At 40.1% G+C, this 23,086-nt stretch overlaps 3 protein-coding genes and 1 long non-coding RNA gene across 5 annotated transcripts in view; 3 read left to right on the top strand and 1 right to left on the bottom strand.

The window, feature by feature from the left end:
* LOC107988675 (uncharacterized) overlaps positions 1–4,854 on the top strand; it is an 8,497-nt gene extending 3,643 nt beyond the window's left edge. Inside the window, exons 2-6 of one of the 2 annotated variants that reach the window (XR_003049909.1) lie at positions 387–503; positions 1,153–1,445; positions 3,289–3,432; positions 3,648–3,850; positions 3,994–4,854. This is a non-coding gene — a long non-coding RNA (uncharacterized LOC107988675). Of the gene's footprint in view, positions 1–386; positions 504–1,152; positions 1,446–3,288; positions 3,465–3,647; positions 3,851–3,993 lie in introns of both variants that reach the window. The other variant, XR_003049908.1, reaches the window with a different exon arrangement.
* tgm2l (transglutaminase 2, like) lies at positions 643–8,505 on the bottom strand. Its single transcript, XM_008311124.3, has 15 exons — positions 6,922–8,505; positions 6,211–6,381; positions 5,072–5,302; positions 4,852–4,970; positions 3,922–4,050; positions 3,663–3,840; positions 3,286–3,418; positions 3,097–3,200; positions 2,846–2,988; positions 2,665–2,764; positions 2,420–2,565; positions 2,154–2,283; positions 1,888–2,048; positions 1,327–1,463; positions 643–1,252 (listed from the first exon to the last, which is right to left on the bottom strand). Exons 1-15 carry the CDS (start codon positions 6,935–6,937, stop codon positions 1,084–1,086), a joined length of 2,067 nt encoding a protein of 688 aa, XP_008309346.1. The 5' UTR covers positions 6,938–8,505; the 3' UTR covers positions 643–1,083.
* Positions 8,506–9,339: 834 nt separating this feature from the next.
* On the top strand, positions 9,340–20,176 carry LOC103379543 (uncharacterized). The gene is given in 22 exon segments (XM_025056301.1): positions 9,340–9,614; positions 10,686–10,848; positions 10,972–11,124; positions 11,365–11,525; positions 11,989–12,057; positions 12,149–12,253; positions 12,462–12,600; positions 13,434–13,519; positions 13,678–13,779; positions 13,918–14,059; positions 14,717–14,915; positions 15,899–16,241; positions 16,567–16,729; positions 17,227–17,379; positions 17,571–17,731; positions 18,034–18,102; positions 18,220–18,330; positions 18,627–18,756; positions 18,881–18,966; positions 19,263–19,364; positions 19,467–19,608; positions 19,693–20,176. Coding segments are annotated over 22 exon segments (3,129 nt in total). The 5' UTR covers positions 9,340–9,452; the 3' UTR covers positions 19,881–20,176.
* A 712-nt stretch (positions 20,177–20,888) lies between these two features.
* The window catches only part of LOC103379566 (cytochrome P450 2B6-like), an 8,395-nt gene continuing 6,197 nt past the window's right edge, over positions 20,889–23,086 (top strand). The window contains exons 1-5 of the mRNA XM_025056300.1: positions 20,889–21,146; positions 21,287–21,449; positions 21,783–21,947; positions 22,638–22,798; positions 23,072–23,080. Of these exons, the coding sequence (XP_024912068.1) occupies positions 20,904–21,146; positions 21,287–21,449; positions 21,783–21,947; positions 22,638–22,798; positions 23,072–23,080 (741 nt within the window). The 5' untranslated portion in view covers positions 20,889–20,903. The remainder of the gene's footprint in view (positions 21,147–21,286; positions 21,450–21,782; positions 21,948–22,637; positions 22,799–23,071; positions 23,081–23,086) is intronic.

Genomic DNA, 23,086 nt, shown 5'->3' with positions numbered 1-23,086 from the left:
GTGAATCACTTAAGCTTTGAATTATTAGAGAAACCTTTAAAGAAAGCCTCAAACGCTTTGATTTGAATTAGTGACTCCGTTTAAAAGAACGGAAACACACAAAGAAAATATCCTAAAAAAACAACCAAAAAACAACAACACTGGTTTAATAGATATAGAATGCAAAATGATGATAATAGGAAAGCTCCGAGGAGCTCGACCGACTAACGGGTTGCTTTACGCCCCCTGCTGGTACTTATACTCACCTACTAAACTAAATTATATCGTTTTTTTTTAAGTAACACAGCCAGAATTTATTTTTAATAAAAAAATAAAAATGTTGCTAAGGACAAGTCTGTTAAGTGGCTGTACTGAAAAAATACTTTTATGTTTTCTTCTTCTCTCAGTGATGTAATGTGTGTCTTCCTGTTGTCTGTCCACCATCACACACCTGAAGTTCATCTCCACGATTGTCTTCTCCTCCATGGTTCCACACTAAAGCCTGTGTTTCAGCTCCAAACTTTGTAAGTTATTTGCACCACATTTGTACTTTAACTTTTCAGAAATCTACGACTGCTAATCCATAGAATTAGATTTCAATCCACATATGGATACATTAATTTACTATATTTATGAATCCCAAACACAAAAACATCAAAGATGTATCTTTAAAAAAAAAAAAATTTACTTGAAGAAGAGTGTACGTAGTCCCATTAACAGTTTGAGCAAAGCATGTCATTAAAAATGAATAAATATGTTTAAATAGTAAGTTTTCTTAAAATTTTGTTTAGGTCTAAATCATAGTTGATAAAGTGCAAAAAAAAAAAAAAAGGTTTCCTGCGATCACGTACACATAATACTGAAGAATGGTTTTTAAGCACATTAATACTGTTGCTGAAGTGACTTTCATTTCAAGTAATTATATAAAAGAGGGAATATACAAAGAACAAAACAGGTTAAAAAGAACAGGACAGTCTGGTGAGAAATCAAGAAAATTGTCATGTCAAAAATGTTGATTGAATATCTGCACACAAGAAAGTGAATTATCTTTGACGTTCAAACATTCAAAGCTCAAATATCCATCTGACTGTCTCTGGAATTCACTCAATAAAATGAGATGATGCCCGTCTTCTTGTGGACGATCACAGTCGCGACTCCCTTCACATCTTTCAGCCTGTCAGAGTCAAAGTCCAGCAGGAGCTTTCTCACCCCGACCCTCACTGGTGAGAAGGTGATCTTGACCGACACCCTCTGACCTGGAGAAACGTCGCCGCTGAAAGACAAAGGCAACCAATGAAGAAATGAAGTAAACACCTGAAGAGAAGCTGAGTCTGTGGGGACACCTACTCCACGTAGACCTTCGTAGCAGACAGCAGACCCGAGCCCTCCACAGTGAACACACCACCCTTCAGTGGAACAGGCAGAGGGTTGGTGAAGGAGATGTAGCCTGTCACCTTCTCCCTCAGGTAGGCTTTGCCGGGCACCTGGACAAAGAGACAAAGAGACGACAAAAGTCTCAACAAGACGTGACTGTAACACAGTCCAATATTATTTTTTTCTCTATCTGATATACTGGTGTTGTCCAAACACTTAATTTCAGATGAATATTTATTTAGTTATCTGTACTGACCACTGTATGAGTTGCTGGTACCAGCATTCTGTTACAATCCGGTGCTTATTGAAATATATTTATTAAATGAGCTGCAATGCTGCCATCTAGTGACTTTCACTGTAATAATCAGCCGTTTATCTTGAAAACTTTTTTAGGACACGTTATTTTGCTGAACCCAGGGATGTTGGGATGGACATGCCTAGAAATAATATTCAATAAGTTACCTTCAACCTAAAAAAGGTCACATTTTAAAAACTATCATATTGAACACATACTAAATATGTGGCACCACACACCTGTACCAGGAGCTCAGGCATGGTCAGTGGGATGTTAACCACGGAGAAGACGGGTCTGTTCATCCCTGGAATCTCCAACAAAGCTTTGACCCTCATCAGGTGGTGTTCGGAGACACATCTGCCATAGTCGTCGTAACGCAGACGTAGAACTTCCTTATGAGCTGAAGACACACAAGTAAAAAAAAAGAATAAATATTAAATGACACAATCCAATGAGACAGTGTAGGCTAATGGTGAATTTAGGGGTTCTCAGCTGAACTACAAACTTTTGTGAGCTGGTACAGTAATGCTAATGGCCTCTCTCTGGCACTCGCCACAGCAGAAAGACGTGTAAGTGACCGCCTCAGCCAGAATGGATAGCTTTGCTACGGCGTCACGGCTTCCTTTATTGATCACCTGTGAAGAGAAAGAGAAGAGAATCATCAGCATAACAAAATACACAACATATAAACACATTAGAAGAGAAAGCCTCAAATGTCTGAATGGATTAATTGATGTCTGTCCATCCATCCATCATCCATCCAGTACGTACCTCAACAATCACATCAAAATCAGTCCCAAACACAGGTTTAATGCGTTTAATGGACAGCTCCAGCTGTGCTGGTTCTGTAATCCCATTGGTCGGCTCTGAGACCCTTCTCCCTGCCTTCTCATACACTTCTCTTTCTTTCTTGGATCCTGTGGAAAAGACCATGTTGACTCAGGTCAGAAATACAGCGTTTGATTTGTAGTGTAGAGTTCACACAACCGTCAGCAGACAAATATTGGAAAACTAACCTTCAGGATATTTGTACTGCAGCGTTACGTCTTCTCTGATGTCTCCATAGACACTTTTGGTGCTGATGTTCCTCCCCACGACGCTGTGGTCCACTTTGATCTGATAAAGATGACCGTCGTCATCAACACTCTGCAGCTATCGACACAAATCATTGTCAAGGTGAACCTCGTCGTCACTCACCTTCTCCTTGTCCCCGTTCCGCGTCACCATCCACCTAATGACGTCGGCGTTCACCTCGGCGAAGACAAATGGAGCGTCGTATTTGACTCCCAGGTTTCCCTCCTTGATGGCTTGAACTGGACATGGGCCACAGCAGTGCTCACCTGAGGAACAAATGTGACATTTTCTTTTTCTATCGCCGGCTAATCAACATTTTAGCTAACATAAAAGAAAGCTGTAAAAAACTAAAACACAGTCAGCTGTTGTAGTACCATCACTGAGTTCCTGAGGCGTGGGGTCTAAAACCTGCCATCCATCGTTCCCTCTGGGTAGATCATCCCGTCTCATCCAAGACTCCACCCAACAATGGAAGTTCCTGAATTTACAAAGCAGACGTCAGACGTTACTGTCGCAGCTCAATCAGAAGTCTCAAATGTTTTTCTCTCTTCTTTCGTCCTCACCAGGTGCTGTCCTTCTCTCCGATGGTCTCCATTCTTTCATTCATCAACATGTCCACTGAGAGGTTTCCATCAGTGTCATGGGCTGAGGAGAAGTTGGTGATGAGGCGTGTTGGGATTCCCAGGCAGCGCAGGACTGCAAGGACGAGAGTAAAAACTTCAGACTTTCCTTTCTTTTTCAGGTTATTCACTTTAACCAAAATATGGACTTTGATTATCATTCATAGGTTATTATGTGATGATTGTACTGGTCCGGCCCACTTGACATATGACTAGGCCGTATGTGGACCCTGACCCAACATGAGTTTGATACCCCTGCTCTTATCATTTGATCTGATAACAACTCTACTACTTTGGTTTTCTAGAACCCATGTCTTCACCTGTGCAGGCGATGCCAGCGAACACCCAGCACTGTCCATATTTGACCGGCTTAAACCCAGACCTGCTCCACTGTTGAAGGATGGGAACGCTGCCAGTCCATCGATTCGGCGCTACACCATCAGAATAAGTCCCGTCCCAGCGGCCTTTCAACACGCCATCATCGCCATTAGAATTGACCTGAAATTAGGTATGTAAGGTTTCATGTATCTCTGGATGAAGTTTCATTTTTGAACCTGACCACTGGAGACTGACACCCACCATTGCTGTGAGCGTCCTGCTGACGTACACCGGGTCAGATCTCTTCACTATGTCCATCCTTGAATTCTTCAGAGCATCCTTAGAGTTGTCCAGAACTTGGAAACAGATGTCCATAACATAGTCCTCAAACTGAGACAAACAGAGACAAAGTGGAGACAGACATGTGAACAATGGTCAAAGAAAAAGGAAAACTTGTTTCCCAGCAGCTGGTGTCACGTCACTGGTGTGTTTGCTGGTCTGGCAGACACAGACACTCTTGTTTATCCATCTTTCTGTCCTCCCAGTGGACCGTGAAGGGACAAGCCCTTGTTTGTGTGGTCTCCTTACATTCTGACACCTCTTGTCCAGAACTTTCCTCCATCAGACAGGCTGATTTCCGAATCTAACCAAAGCCCCAGGGTCTCTGCTGTCACCCTGCTGTGACAATTCACACGGGCCTCCCATTGGCCCCGACCGACGCAGGCGCGCTCAGGTCACCACAAATGTGTGTGTATGTGCACGAGCACGTGCACATATTTTAAAGACAGTAACAGGAGTGGAGGAGTTACTTTCACATTACGAACCACAGTGTTAAATTCTGATTCCACAGGGATCACAGTTGATGGATGACATTCAGAATTCCGTCGTTTCTCGCCCCTGTCTTTAGAACTACTTTATTTCTATCAAATATAACTAATCGTGAATAATTGTGACCATGATTTCTCTTGATTAATTGTTAGTAGGTGTTAGCTACCATGTGATTAATCAGATTGAAATTCTAAATTGTGTGACAGCCCTGCTCAGATATTACATGATTAAGCATCAGTCACATATCCACAATCCTGACGTGAAAACTCCCAAATGAATAATTAAATCACTGCCTTAGGTTGAACAAGGAATTAAATTAAGGTTGTATTACTTAAAAAAAAAATTCAGATTAGAGAAAAGTACCTGTCCGTAATTCCAGTACTTGCGGCCAATGTCAAACCATTCGCCCATGTAAACAATCCCATCTTCATTCAGAACGTACTCCTGCAGTAGACTTTCATCAGGGAGGTGGACATCATCATCTGACACACACAAATGATTTATATAAAAAACAATGTTGATTTTGATTGATGAATAAAATGGTACTATATATATGTATATGTGTATTTGTTTGTTTTTTTACCTTTGCACCAGGGATTAAAAAGCAGGTGGAATCCAATTTTATCTGTTTTCTGCAAAATGTGTCCATCCGCTGACGATATCAAAACTTCCATTCCATACTGTCCAATGATGGCGTCTGCCGGACTGTGGAGAGTCAGCAGTATTTCATCCTGTACTTGTTCGTGGTAAAACCACCATTTGTCCCCAGAAGTGCGTTCTTTCGGAACTTTAATAACCACCTCATCTCTTTTACCTGGCGAAAATCAAGAAAACAGAGCAGAATTAACTTTCACCCTTTAAAATAAGGACAGTTTGTCAGCCATTTTGTTTTAATACGATTCAACATGATTCAGACGTTACGTCGACGTATCATTGATTACATGATTTTGACGTCAATTTTTATGAACGCCTCGGCGGAAAGAACCACAGGAAACTGAGCTACTCGAACCAACAGATGAGTGCGCTGAAAGAAGTAGTCCGTCAACGATTAGATTAAAATGGTCTTCTGTTGCTTGATAAACGTATATATTATTTGTATTCCAAGTCAGGGATTCCAAAGTAAGGACGTGGATAATAGTGAAGGAAGAAAACGTGTTAAGCAGGGATTTTGAATTACCTTTCGGCCCAGACTATTAAAGTAGAGGGAAAGTGAGGGGCTAATTTCACCGCGGATGAAGACCTTCGTGTCTTTGTGAAAATCATGGCGGCTAGGCTAAATGAGGCTAGTCTAAATCCTTGCCTTTGTGTTGTTTTCCTCTCCCAATTGTTTTACCTTTATGGCAGTTGTAGTCTTAAATTAAGGATTGATATAATTCAGTGCTGTCAAATCCCGTGATTTATTTTTTAACGACTGAAAAAAATATATGTATAACGTCACCTGCTACTAGTCGATGTTGTATTTTATTACATTTGTGACGACACTAAAATAAATAATAAAGTCGTGCAACCCCTTATTCACAAAACTAGAACTGTATAATCTAGAACTATGCCATACAAGTTTGGATCTTTGGAACCAAAAGAACTCCATCCTTCCTCTTTGCGCAAGGTAATATTCAAATATTCTGTTATATACACAGTTTTGAAAGACCTGTAAAACTGAGATACTCTTTTTTTAAACCCTCACTGTGAAGTGGACAGGTTATTCAATGGGGTTTTACCCACCTAGGTGCAGGACCACCTCCAGGTGGTGCTGAGGGCTGAGGGAGCGAGAGCACTGCAAAGTGATGGAGAAGGGTTGACCCCGGCGCACTATCAAACGCTCCCGATCAATCTCCCTGGTTCGGTGATGCAGGTTGTTTTCACGGCTCCTCAGATCCACATGAGTGAAGACATCTGAGAAAGAAAACAGTCATTGTGTGTGAGAAACACTGACTTCTGAGGGAAACGCAGCCACTCTGTTGGGGCCAGTACAGTGGTTCAGTGGTGAGTTGGACTTCTTTTTTAATATAATAGTTTTTAGAGCCTAGACTGAGGCACATCTTAGCTATGTCAAAAATCCGCTCCTGTATTTGCTGCAGTAAAAAAATGATGGGACATATTACATCCAGGCGTCAGTTCATATATCAGCACATTGTTTTCCCAGTCCGTCTAATCAGAGATAAAGGTTTATTATAGAGCAAAGAGAAGAACTGGAAAAATAATAACTAGATGAATGATAGTATTTGAAAAATGAATTATTTCTCCATGTGACACAGCACACAATGATCTTAACCCGTCACAATGATCTTAACCCGTCACCAAAGGTGTACTGGCACTTTGTTCAGAGCACCTCAGTGGCAACTTGGCAACTAGTGGACTCAAACCTGAAACCTTCCTGACCCAACTACCCTAGTAGCTACAGATAGACAGATACAGACAGACAGACAGACTCACCACTGGGGTTGGCCATCGCTGATCGTTTCCCTCCTGTAATAAAAGTTGCGTCTTCGCACGATTCCGACAGTCCTCAGTGTGTGCTGCAGTTGTGCGTGTTTATATATACTGCAGAACAGGACTGACCCTCCCATATGTGTGTCACTCTCGTACACTCACCTCCAAATACTCGCATCCACCCTTCCTACATCCTGCTGTCTGACCTCTGACTTCACTTACCACAAAGCTACAGTCCTACGTGTGTGTGGGGGAGTTTGTAAAAGTCTTTCTCGTCAACGCGCTGACACTGAGTGCTTTGTTCTTGGTTATATGTTAATATACAGTCATATATTTGTGCTTGTCTACAGTAGTGACAATCCTTATTCCACAGGACGGTTCAGATGTAACCAGTGAGAATCTCTATATTAGATATAGGTTCAGGGCTGTAAAAATGAACGTGGTAACTGCTAATTAACTGCTAATTTCTGACATCAATCTTAATTAATTTCTGAATTATTTAAAGCTTTTCAACATGTAGTGTTATTTTTCTTGACATTTTTTCACATTATTAATTCCATCAATTTTGATTAGTCACACTATAAATTTATAGTTTATGTATGTATTTATGTATGTATGACGTTATACCTGTGTCATAAACACAAACAAAAGTCACTGATGATACACCTTAGTGAATCATGGTCTATATGCAAAGACAGTCCAGAGTGTTATATTTGTAGGGAATAAACAGTGAAGTGTAAGGTTGGTTTCCAGATTTTAACTTCTGTCTTTTACGTTCTTATCTGTTTACTCTCAGCAAACATTTAGCAGTGAAACAAATCTACCTGACGGGAAAACAGTATTTATCAGTGTCGCGTTGAGCTGAGAAATTCTGGGATGGTCATGTTTCGGGAAAACTAGGCCTTTGACTGACCTCAGCTTCCTGATAACACCACAGTGTCACCAGGAGAGAACGAAACTGAAGGGAAAAGACAAACGAGCCTTTAGGCTGGTGCTCTCATGAACCCAGTCCACACATCTCCAAACCTGGTTTTTATTTAGATGAAATGTTCTGAAAACCAAATGTTATAGAGTTTTGGTGAGATGGACACATTTTTGGTCTGGTCTTGGGCCCAGACAAACTTTGATTAACAAATAACAAATATGGGCCAGACAGGATTAGACTGTTTTTACACAGGTGGCGTAGGAGTGAGACTTGTTCCCTTTTTACACTGACAGCCACTAGAGGGCACTATAGCTGGCTAGTGTGAGTTATATATGTTTTTATTTTCTTCTTCATTATGCATTGTTTGCTACTCCAGAGCAATTTATAGTCCGGAAAATACAATAACTAAAAATACCAGTGATTGAATAATTTAGTTTAATTAATTTTAAGCTTTAATCGTTTTTTAGGTTTAGCAGGAAGTCTGTAACCAATCACAGTTCTCCACTCAATTACAGGTTCCCATACAGAGAAAACACAACATTCACATTCACACCTAACGTTAATACAAAGTGAGCAGTTAACCTCATCCTGGAGGTTTACAGACAAAAAATACCAAACAGAAAGACCATCATTTATGAACGGGACTTGAGGCAGTGATTTCTTTTTTTGTTATAGTTGTAAATTCAAAGAGAAACCTCAGTACCTGGTGACTCTTGGCCTGGAGACGTTATCTTCTGCTTATCTCCCTGCAGCTGGGTTCGTTCGTTACATCTATTCTAATGTAAAAAGAAAACGAATGTAGGAAAATGTAGGAAATTGTCTTTTAGGTCAAACAGCCTGAAAAGTTGTTAATGTTCACAGACTTCTACTAAAACACACACACTCACTCTTGGCCTGGAGACGTTATCTTCTGCTTATCTCCCTGCAGCTCCCTTTACTCAGTCACACGTCATTTCAAACACTTTTTGTTTGATTTTTGTTCATGGACAATAGTTTATTTTATTTGAGATCAAAGTTTAGCTGCTTAAACAAGATATTTAGACATACGTAGGACTCAGGTTACCACGAGCTAAATTGACTGTTTATCAGTAGGAGCGGAGGTTTGGCCTTGAACCTGACTTCAGATCAGCCCGTCTGTGAAGTGTATGATTATTCAAGGCCGCTGGATTGTCATGACAGGAACCATAGAGAATGGATCTGCTTGTGCATGACAACGCATTCCAGTCAGCTTTCATGGAAACCAGAACAGTGCTGAGTTTGTTTACATCAGTAGTCTGTGGTCTGCCTGGACCACCGTGGAGAGCTTGTGTTAAAGGGATACTCACAATAAAGTGCGTGATGTAAGACGTTGTATTACTGTGTGGTTTCTTGGACTGCGTTTGTTAGCACAGAGCCACAGCTGCATCTGCGTCACACTCACCGATCCGATCCAGTCAGAGCTTGCCTAGGTTTTTCATTAGCTCCTCTCTGTTTTCAGTGAACTCGCGGAGGAGACAAAGTTCACATCCAGCAGAGGCAGAGTTAAGACTTTAACCTTCCCTTTCACAGCAAGCCCTGCCTACACGTCTACAGCCGAGGACTTGGTTCATTTCAGACCATTCCATGCACCATGCTGACTTCAATCATCCTCCTGTGGCTCTGCGTCTGGTTCCTCATCTTTCAGTTCAAATGTCGGAGGCCCAAGAACTTTCCTCCAGGACCTGCTGCTCTTCCTCTGCTGGGGAACCTTTTACACTTGGGCTTTGACAACCCCCTAAATGACTTTGAGAGGGTAAGGAATAGAAAATAAACCCTTGGAATTTCCTTTCATTACTGTGAAGCAGAGCAGAGCGGTGCAACCCGATCCCTACAGGAAACTGAACAAAAGAGCGACATAGCAACGGAGCAGCTTTGTTTTCTTTGATTGCATAACTTGTCCCAGAGGTCATGTTTATACTGGCTTCACCTCCGCTTCACTGAAAGACTTTTTGAACCTAACATATTACGTGTGAGGTTAGTTTGATACGTCTGAAACAGACGAGTAAATCCGGACCTGTCCCAGCCTTGGTTTTTGTCTTGGTTAACTTTTGTAATTAATTAAACAAATGTAGTTATTTTAGCAGTTGGTTAACATTGATTTTTTGATTTTCTGTTGACATTTTTGTTTATATGTTTAAGCATTTACAGGCTAACTTCTGTGACATCACTAATTGCTCTGTGTTTAGTCTTGGAATATGCATCTATATCATACTGTAGCGTAGTTTGCAGTGCTCCTCACAGAAATGGATTAAAAGATATTTTCTCTAATGTTTGTTAACACTGAAGATTTTAGTTAAATTATTTCACTTACTTTTAGTATCCAAATAACCTTTAGCTATCCTCTGTATTTATGCTGGCAAACTCTTAGTTATTTATTTTGCACATTTTGCATCTTCAACTTCCTTGTAGCAATTTCTCTGCTCAATTTAATTCATTAAGCTGATGAACTTAAAAAAGAATTAAAAATGTTTTTGCTTTTCATCTAAACTGTATCTTATCTTTTAATACCTATCTTCTGTTGTCTGTTAAAACTAACTCCCCTTTAATCTGTCATAAAGAAAATCCAATGAACCGATAAAGAAATACATTTGATCACTTCAGTGTTTTCAATGTTTACCATATCATCTTTGGTGATGGGTTAAAAGCAGAGGTCACGTTTGGTTGTGTGCAGTGGTGTGACGAACGACAAATAATTCAGTCTATTGTAATCTGGTCCATCATGGAAAAATAACAATCATTAAAGTGTCTTTTCAATAGTTTAAGATTTTATTTATTTATTTATTTATTGGACATTTTAATGACATTCTCCCTTGTTCTGTGTCAGCTGAGGAAAACCTATGGAGACGTCTACAGTTTTTTCCTGGGTCCCAGACCAGTTATAATGCTCAATGGGACAAAGGCCATCAAGGAGGCTCTGGTGACCAAAGCGTCAGATTTTGCAGGACGACCTCAAGATCTGTTTGTTAATGACACCACTGAAGGCACAGGTAAAAAAAAAAGTATTTAAACGTATTCTTGGTAAATTACTGCTCAAAAGTTTGTTAAGTTCGTTAACACTGAAGCCAACAATAATTTATTAACGGATCACATTTTCACCTCTGTTCATCCAGGAGTGATCCTGGCAGACTACGGTGATGTTTGGAGGAATCACAGACGCTTTGCACTCACGACTTTGAGGAACTTTGGTCTGGGGAAGAACTCCATGGAGGAGAGGATACACGGAGAGCTCCAACACACCATCACCGAAATGGAGAAAAACAACGGTACGACGTGCCGCTCAATTTAATCTGGGATTTCTGTGGATTATAATCTGAAGGTTCGATTTCTGCTCCTCTTTTGACGAGTTCTCGCTCCGACCTGCAGCTGCTACGTTTATGATTGCCCACATTTCCAGGTGTACCACTGGGTGGTACATGCCCCACAGTTTATGAACCACTGTATTAAATGTATGTAATACTTTTGACCATGTCCATTTACACATCCACACGTTGTGTCTTCTGCAGGGAAGATCCTGAGTCCTCAGCACATGTTCCATAACATTTCCTCCAACATCATCTGTCAGGTTCTGTTTGGCAAACGCTACGACTACGGTGACAATTTCATCAAAGAGATCGTTCGGTGTTTTACGGAAAATTCAAAACTGGCTAACGGACCGTGGGCCATGGTGAGTCCTGCTGATCTTTCTCAGTCATCAGACTCAGGTCGTGGTAGTAAACTTAACTGTTTTTATTCAGCAATGGCTTCCAGTTTGCGTCAGCTACAGTGGAATCAGAATTTCAGCCGATAGTGGAATATTTCAAAGTTGCAGAAAATGGATTTGTAGCTCAATAACAACATCATCTCTGATTACAACTATCGCCTTTGTTGTTGAAGTTTTTACCTAATTATTTAAAGCAGTAACATTAACGAATACTTTCACAGCCAGACTTGTTAGCATTGGCTAAGCATTAGCGGTTTAAGCTAATAAGTTTGGGAGTTAATTAAGTTAGCTTCGCTGCTTCAGCTAACCCTTAGTACAAAGATGTGAGTTGTGTCTGTGCTGCTAAACTCTTCTTGCTGATGAAATTGTATTTAAGGGATAAACTGCTAAGGAGTTAGCGGTAATAAGGACTGAACCTTCATTACAGCTCTACGACTCTATCCCAGCCGTTCGTAAACTGCCGCTCCCCTTCAAGAGGGCCTTTGACAACGTCAAGGTACAGGAATTTATTCTTTTTTTTATAATGTTATCCAAACATTTGTAACATGGATAAAGTGGGCAAATTATCACCACAAATGTCGTTTCAGACTGTTCAGAGACTTGCCAACGGTTTGTTAAACGAGCTGAAGCAGATGAGAGTTCCTGGAGAACCACAGGACTTTGTGGACTGTTATCTGGATGAAATTGACAAGGTCTTTGTGCAAGGTTTTAAGTTTTCCCTGAAAGTTAGAGCCTCCTGTTTATCACTTTATATAGGACTTTGTACAAGTTTGGTGTGAACCAGTTTGAGCTTGTTTTAATGCACCTGACTGGTCCAGGTGTGTAAACATGTAGAGTCGCTGGCACAGTAAAACTCAGCCATTGTGGTTAAATAAACTAGCTGTCCTTTCTCTTTTTCAGAGACGGGATGAGGTTTCAGTGTTTACAGAAGAACAACTGAGAGGAAACGCCCTGGACCTTCACTTTGCTGGGACTGACACGACATCCAACACACTGCTCACTGGCTTCCTCTACCTTATGTCCTACTCACACGTACAAGGTACACCACACGTACCTGTAGAAACATGTTTCATCTATTGTCACATAAATTTCATGAGGGAAAAAAATCTACAACTTTAGGAAGATGTGTTTGAGGTATAAGAGGAGCCCCCTGCAGGCAAAGGTGGAGAGAAAAATTGTTAGGAACACTACAGAAGATGCCAGAAAGTAGGGGTAGACCTAGAAGGAACCAGGGGCTAGATTGCTGTAGATTCCCACTTATTTGAGCAGCCTGCAAAGAGGGAATGACACTCTGAAGGACAGAACAGAACAGAAATGAAGGAGTAAAATAGTCTAGTCTATCACCAACCAGAAGGAGGAAGTGGAGAGCAGCTTGTTGTCCACAAAGGGCCTTGACATCCTGTGGACAGGATATCTGGGTGGTGTAAAGACCCTCGAGAGAGAGAGAGAGAGAGAGAGAGAGAGAGAGAGAGTAGCAGCACGCCTTCATTGGCGAGATGTTCAGGGTTATTGCAGGAGTTGTCCAACGTGCCAGCTGTCCAGCAGTCACAAAGTTAGACCCTCCCCACTTAGATCACTCCTTATATCAGTGGTACCCCATTTGAACACATAGATGAAGATATTGTTGGGCCTCCTGGAGAGAACACAGTCAGCTCACATGTTTAAACTAGTAGTTTGTAATTATGCCATAAGACGAGGCATTCCTCTTGTCTAATGTGAGAGCCAAACACATCGCACGCACTCTGATACAATTAATTTTCCTGGGTAGGGCAACCTCAGGAAGCAGGGCACCACTTTCTTATACAGAGCTCTGAAACTAATGTGTATTTTGTTAGGGATTAAAAGAAACTATTACCACGTCCTGTTTCCCAGAGCGCTGTCAGCAGGAGATAGACCAGGTTTTGGAAGGAAAAAACGTGGTGACTTTTGAAGACAGACACAACATGCCCTACATGCAGGTAAATTCCTGAATAGAACCCTTTTTTATTGACATGGAGGGACATCAATGAAGCATATCAAACACAAAAATAAAATGAGTTTTATCATCATTTACACTCAAATCTTTGCTTTGTTGAGTCAAGAACAAAGTAATTAAATATGTGTTTTCAATCTCCAGGCTGTGATCCACGAGGTGCAGAGAGTAGCCAACACAGTTCCACTCAGTGTCTTCCACTCTACAACTAAGGACACAGAGCTCATGGGCTACTTCATTCCCAAGGTCAGTGAACCATAAACTACTGCAAAAAAACGTTCTTTTATTGGTGGATTAACGCCCTCTAGAGGCATCTTTTGTTAATTTTAATTTTTTTGTTTTTGTTTTTTCTACTTCTTGCTATTTTCCCCTTTTTCTCCTCAGGGAACGATGGTCATTCCTAACCTCAGCACAGTTCTTAATGAGGAAGGACAGTGGAAGTTCCCCCATGAATTCAACCCTGAGAACTTCCTTAACGAACACGGAGAGTTTTTCAAACCTGAGGCGTTCATGCCCTTCTCTGCAGGTAAACACAGATGACAGACCACTCTATATTATATATCATAATATAGTATTTTATAATCTATAACAGTTTGCATTGCAAGACAAGATACATGCAGGTTCACTGCAGTAAATGTGATCAGATTGGTGAGGTGCGTGTATAATATTTATAAATGAAGTATTTGATGTTTGTAGAAATAAAAAGAATATGTTTGCCTTTTGATTCAATTTTAGGCCAATACTATAATTTTTGAACCAATGTTTTTATATTTCTTTAAGTTTTTACATTTCTAAACAGCAACAGGACAGGACAGTTAACAGTCTTTTGTTGGTTTGCAGTTAGCCAGGAAGAAGAAAACTGAGTGTGACGTGTAACAATGCTTTAACCTTGATTTATGTTTTATATAAAAAAAATAACAGCAGCTTCTTATGTGCATGGTATGTTTCAGATTTATTTAATTGAAAATGTAAATGTGAAAATATGAATTTACCCCCTTTTACCACTAGAGAGCGCTCCACAGTTTGAGAACCACTGGTCTAATGTATCAGTGCTTTGGTTTTGCTCAGGAGCCACAGGTTTGAGACCGTGTTGACGTCTATAACTGGTCTAGTGATGTGGGTGTGCAGCACCAGCTCCTGTTGTTGGTCTACCAGTCACACGGCTTTGATTTTAATGTCTCAGGTCCTCGCATGTGTCTCGGAGAAGGTCTGGCTCGTATGGAGCTGTTCCTCATCATTGTCACTTTACTGAGGAAGTTTGACTTTATCTGGCCTGAAGAAGACGGAAAACCCGACTTCACTCCAGTCTACGGAGTCACACTCACACCTAAACCGTACCGCATGAAGGTCCAACTCAGGGCGACGCAATGAGACGGACCGCAGTAACACATCGAAAGAATTCAAGAATGACTGAACCTACCATGAGCTTCATCAGGCTCCTCCACAACAGCAGCAAACACATTGTACACAGTGTAATACCATGCTAAGCTAACGAGGGGTACAACCCTTAACAATACACAAAGGTTAATTCTGTGCTTTTTGACATTTATAACACAGTGTAGTCTAGTAATGGCTTTGTCAATAATGTTACAGCACAATTTTTAAAAAAAGTTTTAAATGACTATTCTTGTGTTTTATAAGAAGGACAAGGATCCAGATCAGCTACATGATGGTTTTCTAGCTTATCCTTTTTTTGACGATATTGTTAGAAATTGTCAGATTTTACCTTCAGCGTTTGAACTCTTTGTATTGTGACTTCATATAAAAACTTGCAATTAAAAAAAATCGCTGTAAATAACTTATAATTGTTGTGGGGTTTTTGTATTAGCTTAAAATTGTTTCAGGTTTTGAAAACCAATGTTCAGACTCATCGATCTTGATATTAAACAAACTTAAAGGAATATTGCATGAAAACTGATATGATTACCCGGTAAATAACTCCAGAACACAGGCCTGTACACACACACAAACAGGAAACTATTAACGGATCTAGGAACGTACACGTATTCTTAACGTTTATTTAGTGATTCCTTTTAAATACCGTGGTAGCTTAGCTTCAATAGTAACCAATTGAAGCAATACCTTTTCTAAATACAAACCGAGTTGGTTCTTTTCAAATTTGTTTACGTACATTTTATTCAATTCATTTTTTTTCTAGCCCCTTTAACCCTGTCGAATAGATCAATTCAGAGCAACACAGCTTGTTTATCAACTGTTATTTCTGTGCCTCCCTTACCCGCCTTCTACAAAATAAAGAGCTCTGATTGGCTGTCGTTCTCATTTATTCTTCCTGTCTATATGATAAACTCGTCGCTGATTGGGCGTGGTTGCTGGTAGATTGTATTCTCAGAAAAAAAGTGTGAAGAAGAGAGAAGAGAAGCTATATAGTAGCGCCCGTTATTAAAGCTCAGGCGTTCACATTTATTACCACCTGGCAGGCGACCAGGTTTACATCCAGAACAGGCGGAGATACGACCTCCCCCCTGACAGGACAGGACCTCACACTGAAAACTTCGTTGAAGTCTCACTCACTCGCTTCTTTCCACCATGCTGCTCACAATCATCCTCCTGTGGCTCTGTGTCTGGTTCCTCATCTTTCAGTTCAAATGTCGGAGGCCCAAGAACTTTCCTCCAGGACCTGCTGCTCTTCCTCTGCTGGGGAACCTTTAAACCTGAACCTGGCGAACCCACTGGAGGACTTTGAAAAGGTAAGATGTTGATGTTGGTGAATGCCTAATTAGAAAGGCGGTTGCGTAATGACTTGACAATCGTTTCGTCTCGGACTCTAGGTGAAAGGTCTGCATAGAAGAAAATAAAAATAATAATAAAAGTCGTTTTTCTCTACTTGTTTTCGCAGAATTATTTCACTTCATTATTATTATAACTTTTATATGCATTCATTTAATGTAGATTTATCACCTAAGTTGGTTTTGCTAAATTTTATAATAAAAAGTAAAACATTGTAGAGGCAAAATAACGATCTTTTAATCATGAACTTTTAACTAAAGTCTTATTTCCTTCGTTTTCTCTCAGCTGAGGAAAACCTATGGAGACATCTACAGCTTATTCCTTGGCCCCAAACCAGCTGTAATGCTGTGTGGGACAAAAGTCATCAAGGAGGCTCTGGTCAACAAGGGGGCAGACTTTTCTGGACGACCCCAAGATTTGTTTGTCAATGATGTCACTGAAAGGAAAGGTAGATGTTTGGTAGTTTGTATCAGGTTTGACGGGGTGAGAGTGTAAATGTCAATGACACAAATAATGCAGCTACGTCAATAATTAATGGAAACGGAATGCATGCAGGTTAAAAAAGTGTGGTCAAAGTGGAATGGTTTTATCGATTGATGAGATGTTGATCTAATCAGCACTGGAACTAAATTAGCCCTGTGCTGCACATTTTGAATAAAATGCAGAAAGTTGTTGAAGATTGCAAACTGCTGTTCTTTATTGGCCACTGCTTCATTGGAATTTTTGAAATCTGTATATTCTTTTTATTCTAAACGTGTGCAAAATATACAAAACCAAAATGTGCCCACATGTCCTTGAGGGTTTTAATTCAGTTTTATTGTAAAGTTTGTTCACATTTATTTATATATACCTTTTTAAATTCTATTTACTCCACTTTGTACATTTTCTGCTGTAAAAAATTAGATTATTGATGTACATCTTTTCAGCATGTTTTTTGTTTTTTAGGAGTGATTCTCGCAGACCACGGAAAAGTTTGGAGGGACCATCGACGCTTTGCACTTATGACCATGAGGAATTTTGGCCTGGGTAAGAATTCCATGGAAGAGAGAATCCACACTGAGCTGCAACACACCATTGAAGAACTGGAACAAAACAACGGTGAGTAAGGTTGAGAGCCAGTCCTCCCTACATACCACAAGAGGGAGCCCAAGAACCATTAGTTATATATGTATCCTACATACCACAAGAGGGAGCCCAAGACCCATTAGTTATATATTTACCACAGTTTGAGAACCACTTGATTTTGACGATGTAAAAATATCTTATTAAATATGTTTTTTATCCTACAGGTAAAATCCTGAGTCCTCAGCACATGTTCCATAACATTTCCTCCAACATCATCTGTCTGGTTCTGTTTGGCAAACGCTACGACTACGGTGACAATTTAATCAAGGAGATTGTTCGGTGTTTTACGGAAAATTCTAAACTGGCTAATGGACCGTGGGCTTTGGTGAGTTGTTTATGTCATTGATCAGGTCATAGGAATAAACTAGTGGAAAACTTACTATACTTACAATAGACTTATTTATTAAAGGTCCCAACCAGAGAAAAACCTTGAGGACAGGTAAATAGTGTGGGTGACTGAACTTGGAGATAAGAGCTCAATAAGTGCAGAATTTGTGACATGTCACAACCTCTGAGGTCCTTAAATATATATGCAGTATACACTATTGGTTAGTATGGCAAATATTTGTTTATATTGAAAAACTGAAAATGTTTTAGCACATGATGTAATCATTGTTTTTCTTACAGCTCTACGACTCATTCTCAGCCGTTCGTAAACTCCCACTGCCCTTCAGAAAAGCCTTTGAAAATTATAAGGTATGTTTACAGCCTTGGAAAGTAGATAAAATGCCCTCATTATTGAGCTGTTAGTGACAAATATGAGACACACCTACACACACACACCTACACACACATTGTCTCTTGTGTTTCCAGACCGTGCACGATCTTGTCTCTGCCTTGGTGAACCAGCACAAGAAGATCAGAGTTCCTGGAGAACCAAAGGACTATGTGGACTGTTATCTGGACGGACTGGACAAGGTTGATGTACGTGTTTGAGGGTGTATGTGTAGCTATACTTATGGGGACATATATTTAAAAGTGCTGATGTGGGGACGCTGGTCACTGGTCCTGGTTGGTTTAAAAATAGAGAATTTTTCATAGTTGTTTACATTCAGTACTGTACTTTCTTTGGACTTTATTTCAGACAGGGTATTTAATCGTAGATATTTCTGAAGAACCATTCTCTCACTTATGATTTAGCTAGAATGACTCTCCCTCCCTCTCCATCCCTCGCCCTCTCTCTCCCTCTCTGATTCTGGTTCCTCTGATATCTCTTTCAGAAAGGCTCAGAGTTTTCAGAAGACTTTCTCAAAGGTAATCTCCTGGATCTCCACTTTGCTGGGACAGACACCACCTCTAACACTTTGCTCACTGGGTTCCTCCAGCTCCTGGCCAACCCTCATGTCCAAGGTATGTCTTTGTGTCCAGACCTTTTGTAGCTCTGATATAATCCATGAAAAAAATATTGATCAAAAATGCAATATGTTTTGGAAAGCAATATTATTCAGTTATTGTTTAATCCTGTTTTTTTCAGAACGTTGTCAACAGGAAATAGACACAGTGCTGTGTGGGAAAGGTCAGGTGACTTTTGAAGACAGACACGACATGCCCTACATGCAGGTAAATCATTTAACATATTTTCTCTATAATTAGATAATTATTAAAAGTATTAGAAGTAGGGCAGTGGTGACATGGGTCCAGAAGGTCTCAGGTTCAAGTCCACCAGCTGCCAAGTTGGCACTGAGTTCCCTTGAGCATGGCATCGTCCCACACGTCCTGTTCACTGTGGTGATGGGTCAACAGCAGAGGTCACATTTGCTTGTGTCTACAGTGGTTTGCTGTGTCACCATGACAACCAATTGACTTTTCACTTTACAAAACAAGTTTGTGTAAAACATTCACTTTTTCCACTTCAGGCTGTGATCCATGAATCTCAGAGAGTAGCCAACACAGTTCCACTCAGTGTCTTCCATGAAACGTCTAAAGACACAGAGCTCATGGGATATTTCATTCCTAAGGTCAGTGAACCCCACCCTGCTGTGCACCAACACCGACCAACACGTCTCTTTTACCTGCAGTTTGCTCGACCAGTTCTTGTAATGGTTCATTGTTTTACCCAGGGAACCATGATCATCCCAAACCTGGGCACAGCCCTCAATGAGGACGGACAGTGGAAATTCCCCCATGAATTCAACCCTGAAAACTTCCTCAATGACAAGGGGGAGTTCTTCAAACCTGATGCCTTCCTGCCCTTCTCTGCAGGTAAACACAGATGAGCAGCATCAGTACCACTGTAATATCAGCAGTCAGTCAAAAACATTTCCCTCTTATGTTCATATACCTCAGGTCCTCGCATGTGTCTTGGAGAAGGTCTGGCTCGTATGGAGCTGTTCCTCATCATGACCACTCTGCTGAGGAAGTTTGACTTTATCTGGCCTGAAGAAGATGGAAAACCCGACTTCACTCCAGTCTATGGAGTCACACTCACACCTAAACCGTACCGCATGAAGGTCCAACTCAGGGCAACACAGTAAAAAGAAAAACGGTCTGCAGTCGCAGCTGAGACAACAGAGATGGTTGGCGTTTATTTCCTCAAATCAGGGACAAGAAGGGGTTTGGGTGTGATTGAATCAGCAGAGCAAGAAACGACTTTTGAGAATTGGACTTTTAACAATGAATTTTAACAATGAATTTTAAAAGACATCGTCAGCCAATGTCATGCTAATGATCTGATAAGAGTTTGAGCTGAAGAAATAAACTGTATGTCACCATTAAGGACATGTGATGATTGTCTAGATGCAGTAATAAAAAAAAAATCAATATTAACCAATTTAACGTCTGATTGTTTGTTTTTTCCAAAGTAAAGGGGATTTTAAAAGACAAAGGAATGGATCAACTTACTGGGACTGAAATGAAATGTGAAGTTAGGTCCTTTGACCACTGGAACAAAGGTTGTTTGTCTGTGTGAAATTAAACTAAACCATATATATATATATATATATATTTATTTCCCAGGAGGTCATGGGTTTGTTTCCCAATGTTAAAAAATGGTCTGGGCATTCTGGGACAGAGTGGTTAAAGGATCCCACACCCTGGTTGGGTAAGGAGATATAGATGAATAAATGCTATTTATTAAAAAAAACTTGAATAATATCGTATCGTCAACTGAAAGTAATTTACATAAAATCAATTGATGTCCTGCGTCAAAGTAGGTGCAGACGAGAGCGGATTGGTCAAAGTTGGACCTCAATGGCAGTGTTTGGCTCTTTTACTATGACCCCAGTTAGAGGGCTGCACCTTATGCATCCTACACCTGGTGCAGCCAGTATGGGCTGGACAGGACTGGAGGTGAGCATTTTATTTGACCGATTTCACCATCACACCAGCTTTCATTTATTATCAACAAAAAGTAGGAATCATTCACCAGGTGAAAAACATCCACAACCATCATCTCATGTCCAGCCGTGACATGACATGACCCCGGTTTTTATATAATCATTGCTCAGGTTGAATTAAAAAAAACAACCAAAAAACCAACAACAACAGTGTGACTCAGCATGTACAAAGGTTGTTTGTGTTTGCAACTAAAGAGCAGAAGCAGAAGGACTCAGTGGAACGACAACCACCACCACGTCACCATGTTGGCCTCCTTGGCTATGCTCTTTGTGGCTGTGTTGCTGCTTCTGTTCCTCCTCCAGGGTCAGAGGGGTGAGAAATTCCCCCCAGGACCCAGGGTCATCCCCATCTTTGGAAATGTGCTGCAGCTCAACCTGAAGAGTCCCATCAAAGATCTGGAGAGGGTAACGTTACCGATACATGTCCATAAACTAACTTAGTGCCACCAGATATTTTGTTTTCAATGTGTATTCCTCATTAGACTAAAGTACGACTTTGTACTGTCTGTCACTGTGTAATAAATGTGTTTTATTCTGTGTCACAGTTGACTAAGAAATATGGCAAAGTCTACAGCATCTTCTTTGGGTCAAGACCTCTGGTTGTTGTCAACGGTCTAGAGGCCTTTAAAGAAACCCTTGTCAGCAAAGCTTTCGATTTCTGCGGAAAACCACAGGACATCATGTTCAATTATGCCTTCCAGGTCCAAGGTACCAGGCAAAATTTGCAGGATTACTATACTTTCTGCAGCATGACTTTATCATGCGAGGTTTAAGATGTTTTATTGTAAAAGAAACTCTTATTTTCTGATATTTTATTTTTAAATATTCAACATATCCCTTGACTTATTTGAAAGATATGTGTCAGTATTTTAAAACAATTATAGCCTAATTTTAAGTTTTATGGAAGACTAAAAAAAAAATTCTTTGCTTCCCTCTGCTGGCCACTATCGTCAAATGCATGCTTAACTTATGACGTGATTTTCTTTTTCTATATATATAAACTTCACATATGATTGAATGTGTACCTGCTACTGTGTTCAGCTCATGCTCCAGGAGTGGTTCTGGCAGATTACTCCCCAATCTGGAAGGAGCAGCGCCGCTTCAGTCTAATGACCCTGAGGAACTTTGGTCTGGGCAAACAGTCCATGGAGCAGAGGATCCTGGCAGAGATCAGTCACGTCACAAAGGTTCTGGAAGAGAACGCTGGTACGTCAAACGTTTACAGAGGTTCACTTTCAAATATTGACAGTGATGATAAAAAAAGATCCGACAACTGACTTTTTAAAATAAATCTCTTCTCCGTCCCAACATTATTGGAACTGTTGTAATTCTTCAAGAACAGTTGTTTGAGTCACTAACACCGGCAGAGACACAGGCTCTAATAAAAACATGGCCGGAAATAAGTGTGTAGAACCAATTGAAAATGATGATAAAATACGTCTTAATATTAAATTATGTATTTCGCTCTGTGTCATTTTTTTAAAATAGTCTGAGTCATACGTAATGGTGGATAAGGGCAAAATGGCCGACGGCAGTCACAAGAGAATATAATATTTAATATATTTATGTCATTGTTTATCATTTTGTCTAATTTAACTTTAGTTAACTATTTGTGTGTTTTTGTTTTCTCTGTTTGTATATGTCGTCTTCTATAAGATAATCTACGTATGTTAAATTGTTTAACTTAATTGTATTAGCATTAGCATTAAGCAAACCGGAAATAAAAATATGGGAGAAAGGGCAGGTTTTAATCATGTAGACCTCTTCCTATACACCCTTTGAAAATGTGACAACTCGTGATAATTTTAAGTTTAGATTTTTATTGATTTAAATGTATAACTATTATATATATATATATATAAAATATAATTGTGTTTTTTGTCCGTTTGTTGTCAGGTGGGACCATGGATCCACATCTGCTCTTCCACAATGCCGCTTCCTGCATCATCTGCCAGGTTCTGTTTGGCAAACACTTTGAGTACGAGGATGAGTTCCTGAAGTTTTCTGTTGAGCTTTTCCACGTGACCTCCAAGATCCTGAACGGACCCTGGGGAATAGTGAGTGGATGATTGAGGGGATTGAAGGAGGGAGTGAGTGATCAACAGAAGCATCATTATCATAACTGTGCAAACACTTCAATTTGATTGAAATAAAAAAAATCTTTTTAAAAAAAACAACAGAAAAGAATGAAATAAAAGTTGTTTATTATTTTTTTTCTGTTTTTTTGGTCATGGTGCCTGTTTATGATTGGGATCTTGTGTTGTTTTTACTGTGATAAAGTGATTTTTTTTTTTAATTGTAAAAATGTAATTTTCACTTTTTATGTTCAGATTTATGACGCTCTT

Source organism: Cynoglossus semilaevis, chromosome 6 (genome assembly GCF_000523025.1).
Source record: "Cynoglossus semilaevis isolate Cse_v1.0 chromosome 6, Cse_v1.0, whole genome shotgun sequence".
NCBI lineage: Eukaryota > Metazoa > Chordata > Actinopteri > Pleuronectiformes > Cynoglossidae > Cynoglossus > Cynoglossus semilaevis.
The sequence above is the reverse complement of the archived record's forward strand: the minus strand, read 5'-3'. Positions and strand labels throughout refer to the sequence as shown.

Excerpts from the sequence above, each read along its gene's own strand:
- tgm2l (XM_008311124.3), bottom strand. Across the intron at positions 4,051-4,851 it reads AGTACTGGAATTACGGACAG|TTTGAGGACTATGTTATGGA; the intron begins GTACTTTTCTCT and ends TGTTTGTCTCAG. Across the intron at positions 1,464-1,887 it reads TGCCTGAGCTCCTGGTACAG|GTGCCCGGCAAAGCCTACCT; the intron begins GTGTGTGGTGCC and ends CTCTTTGTCCAG.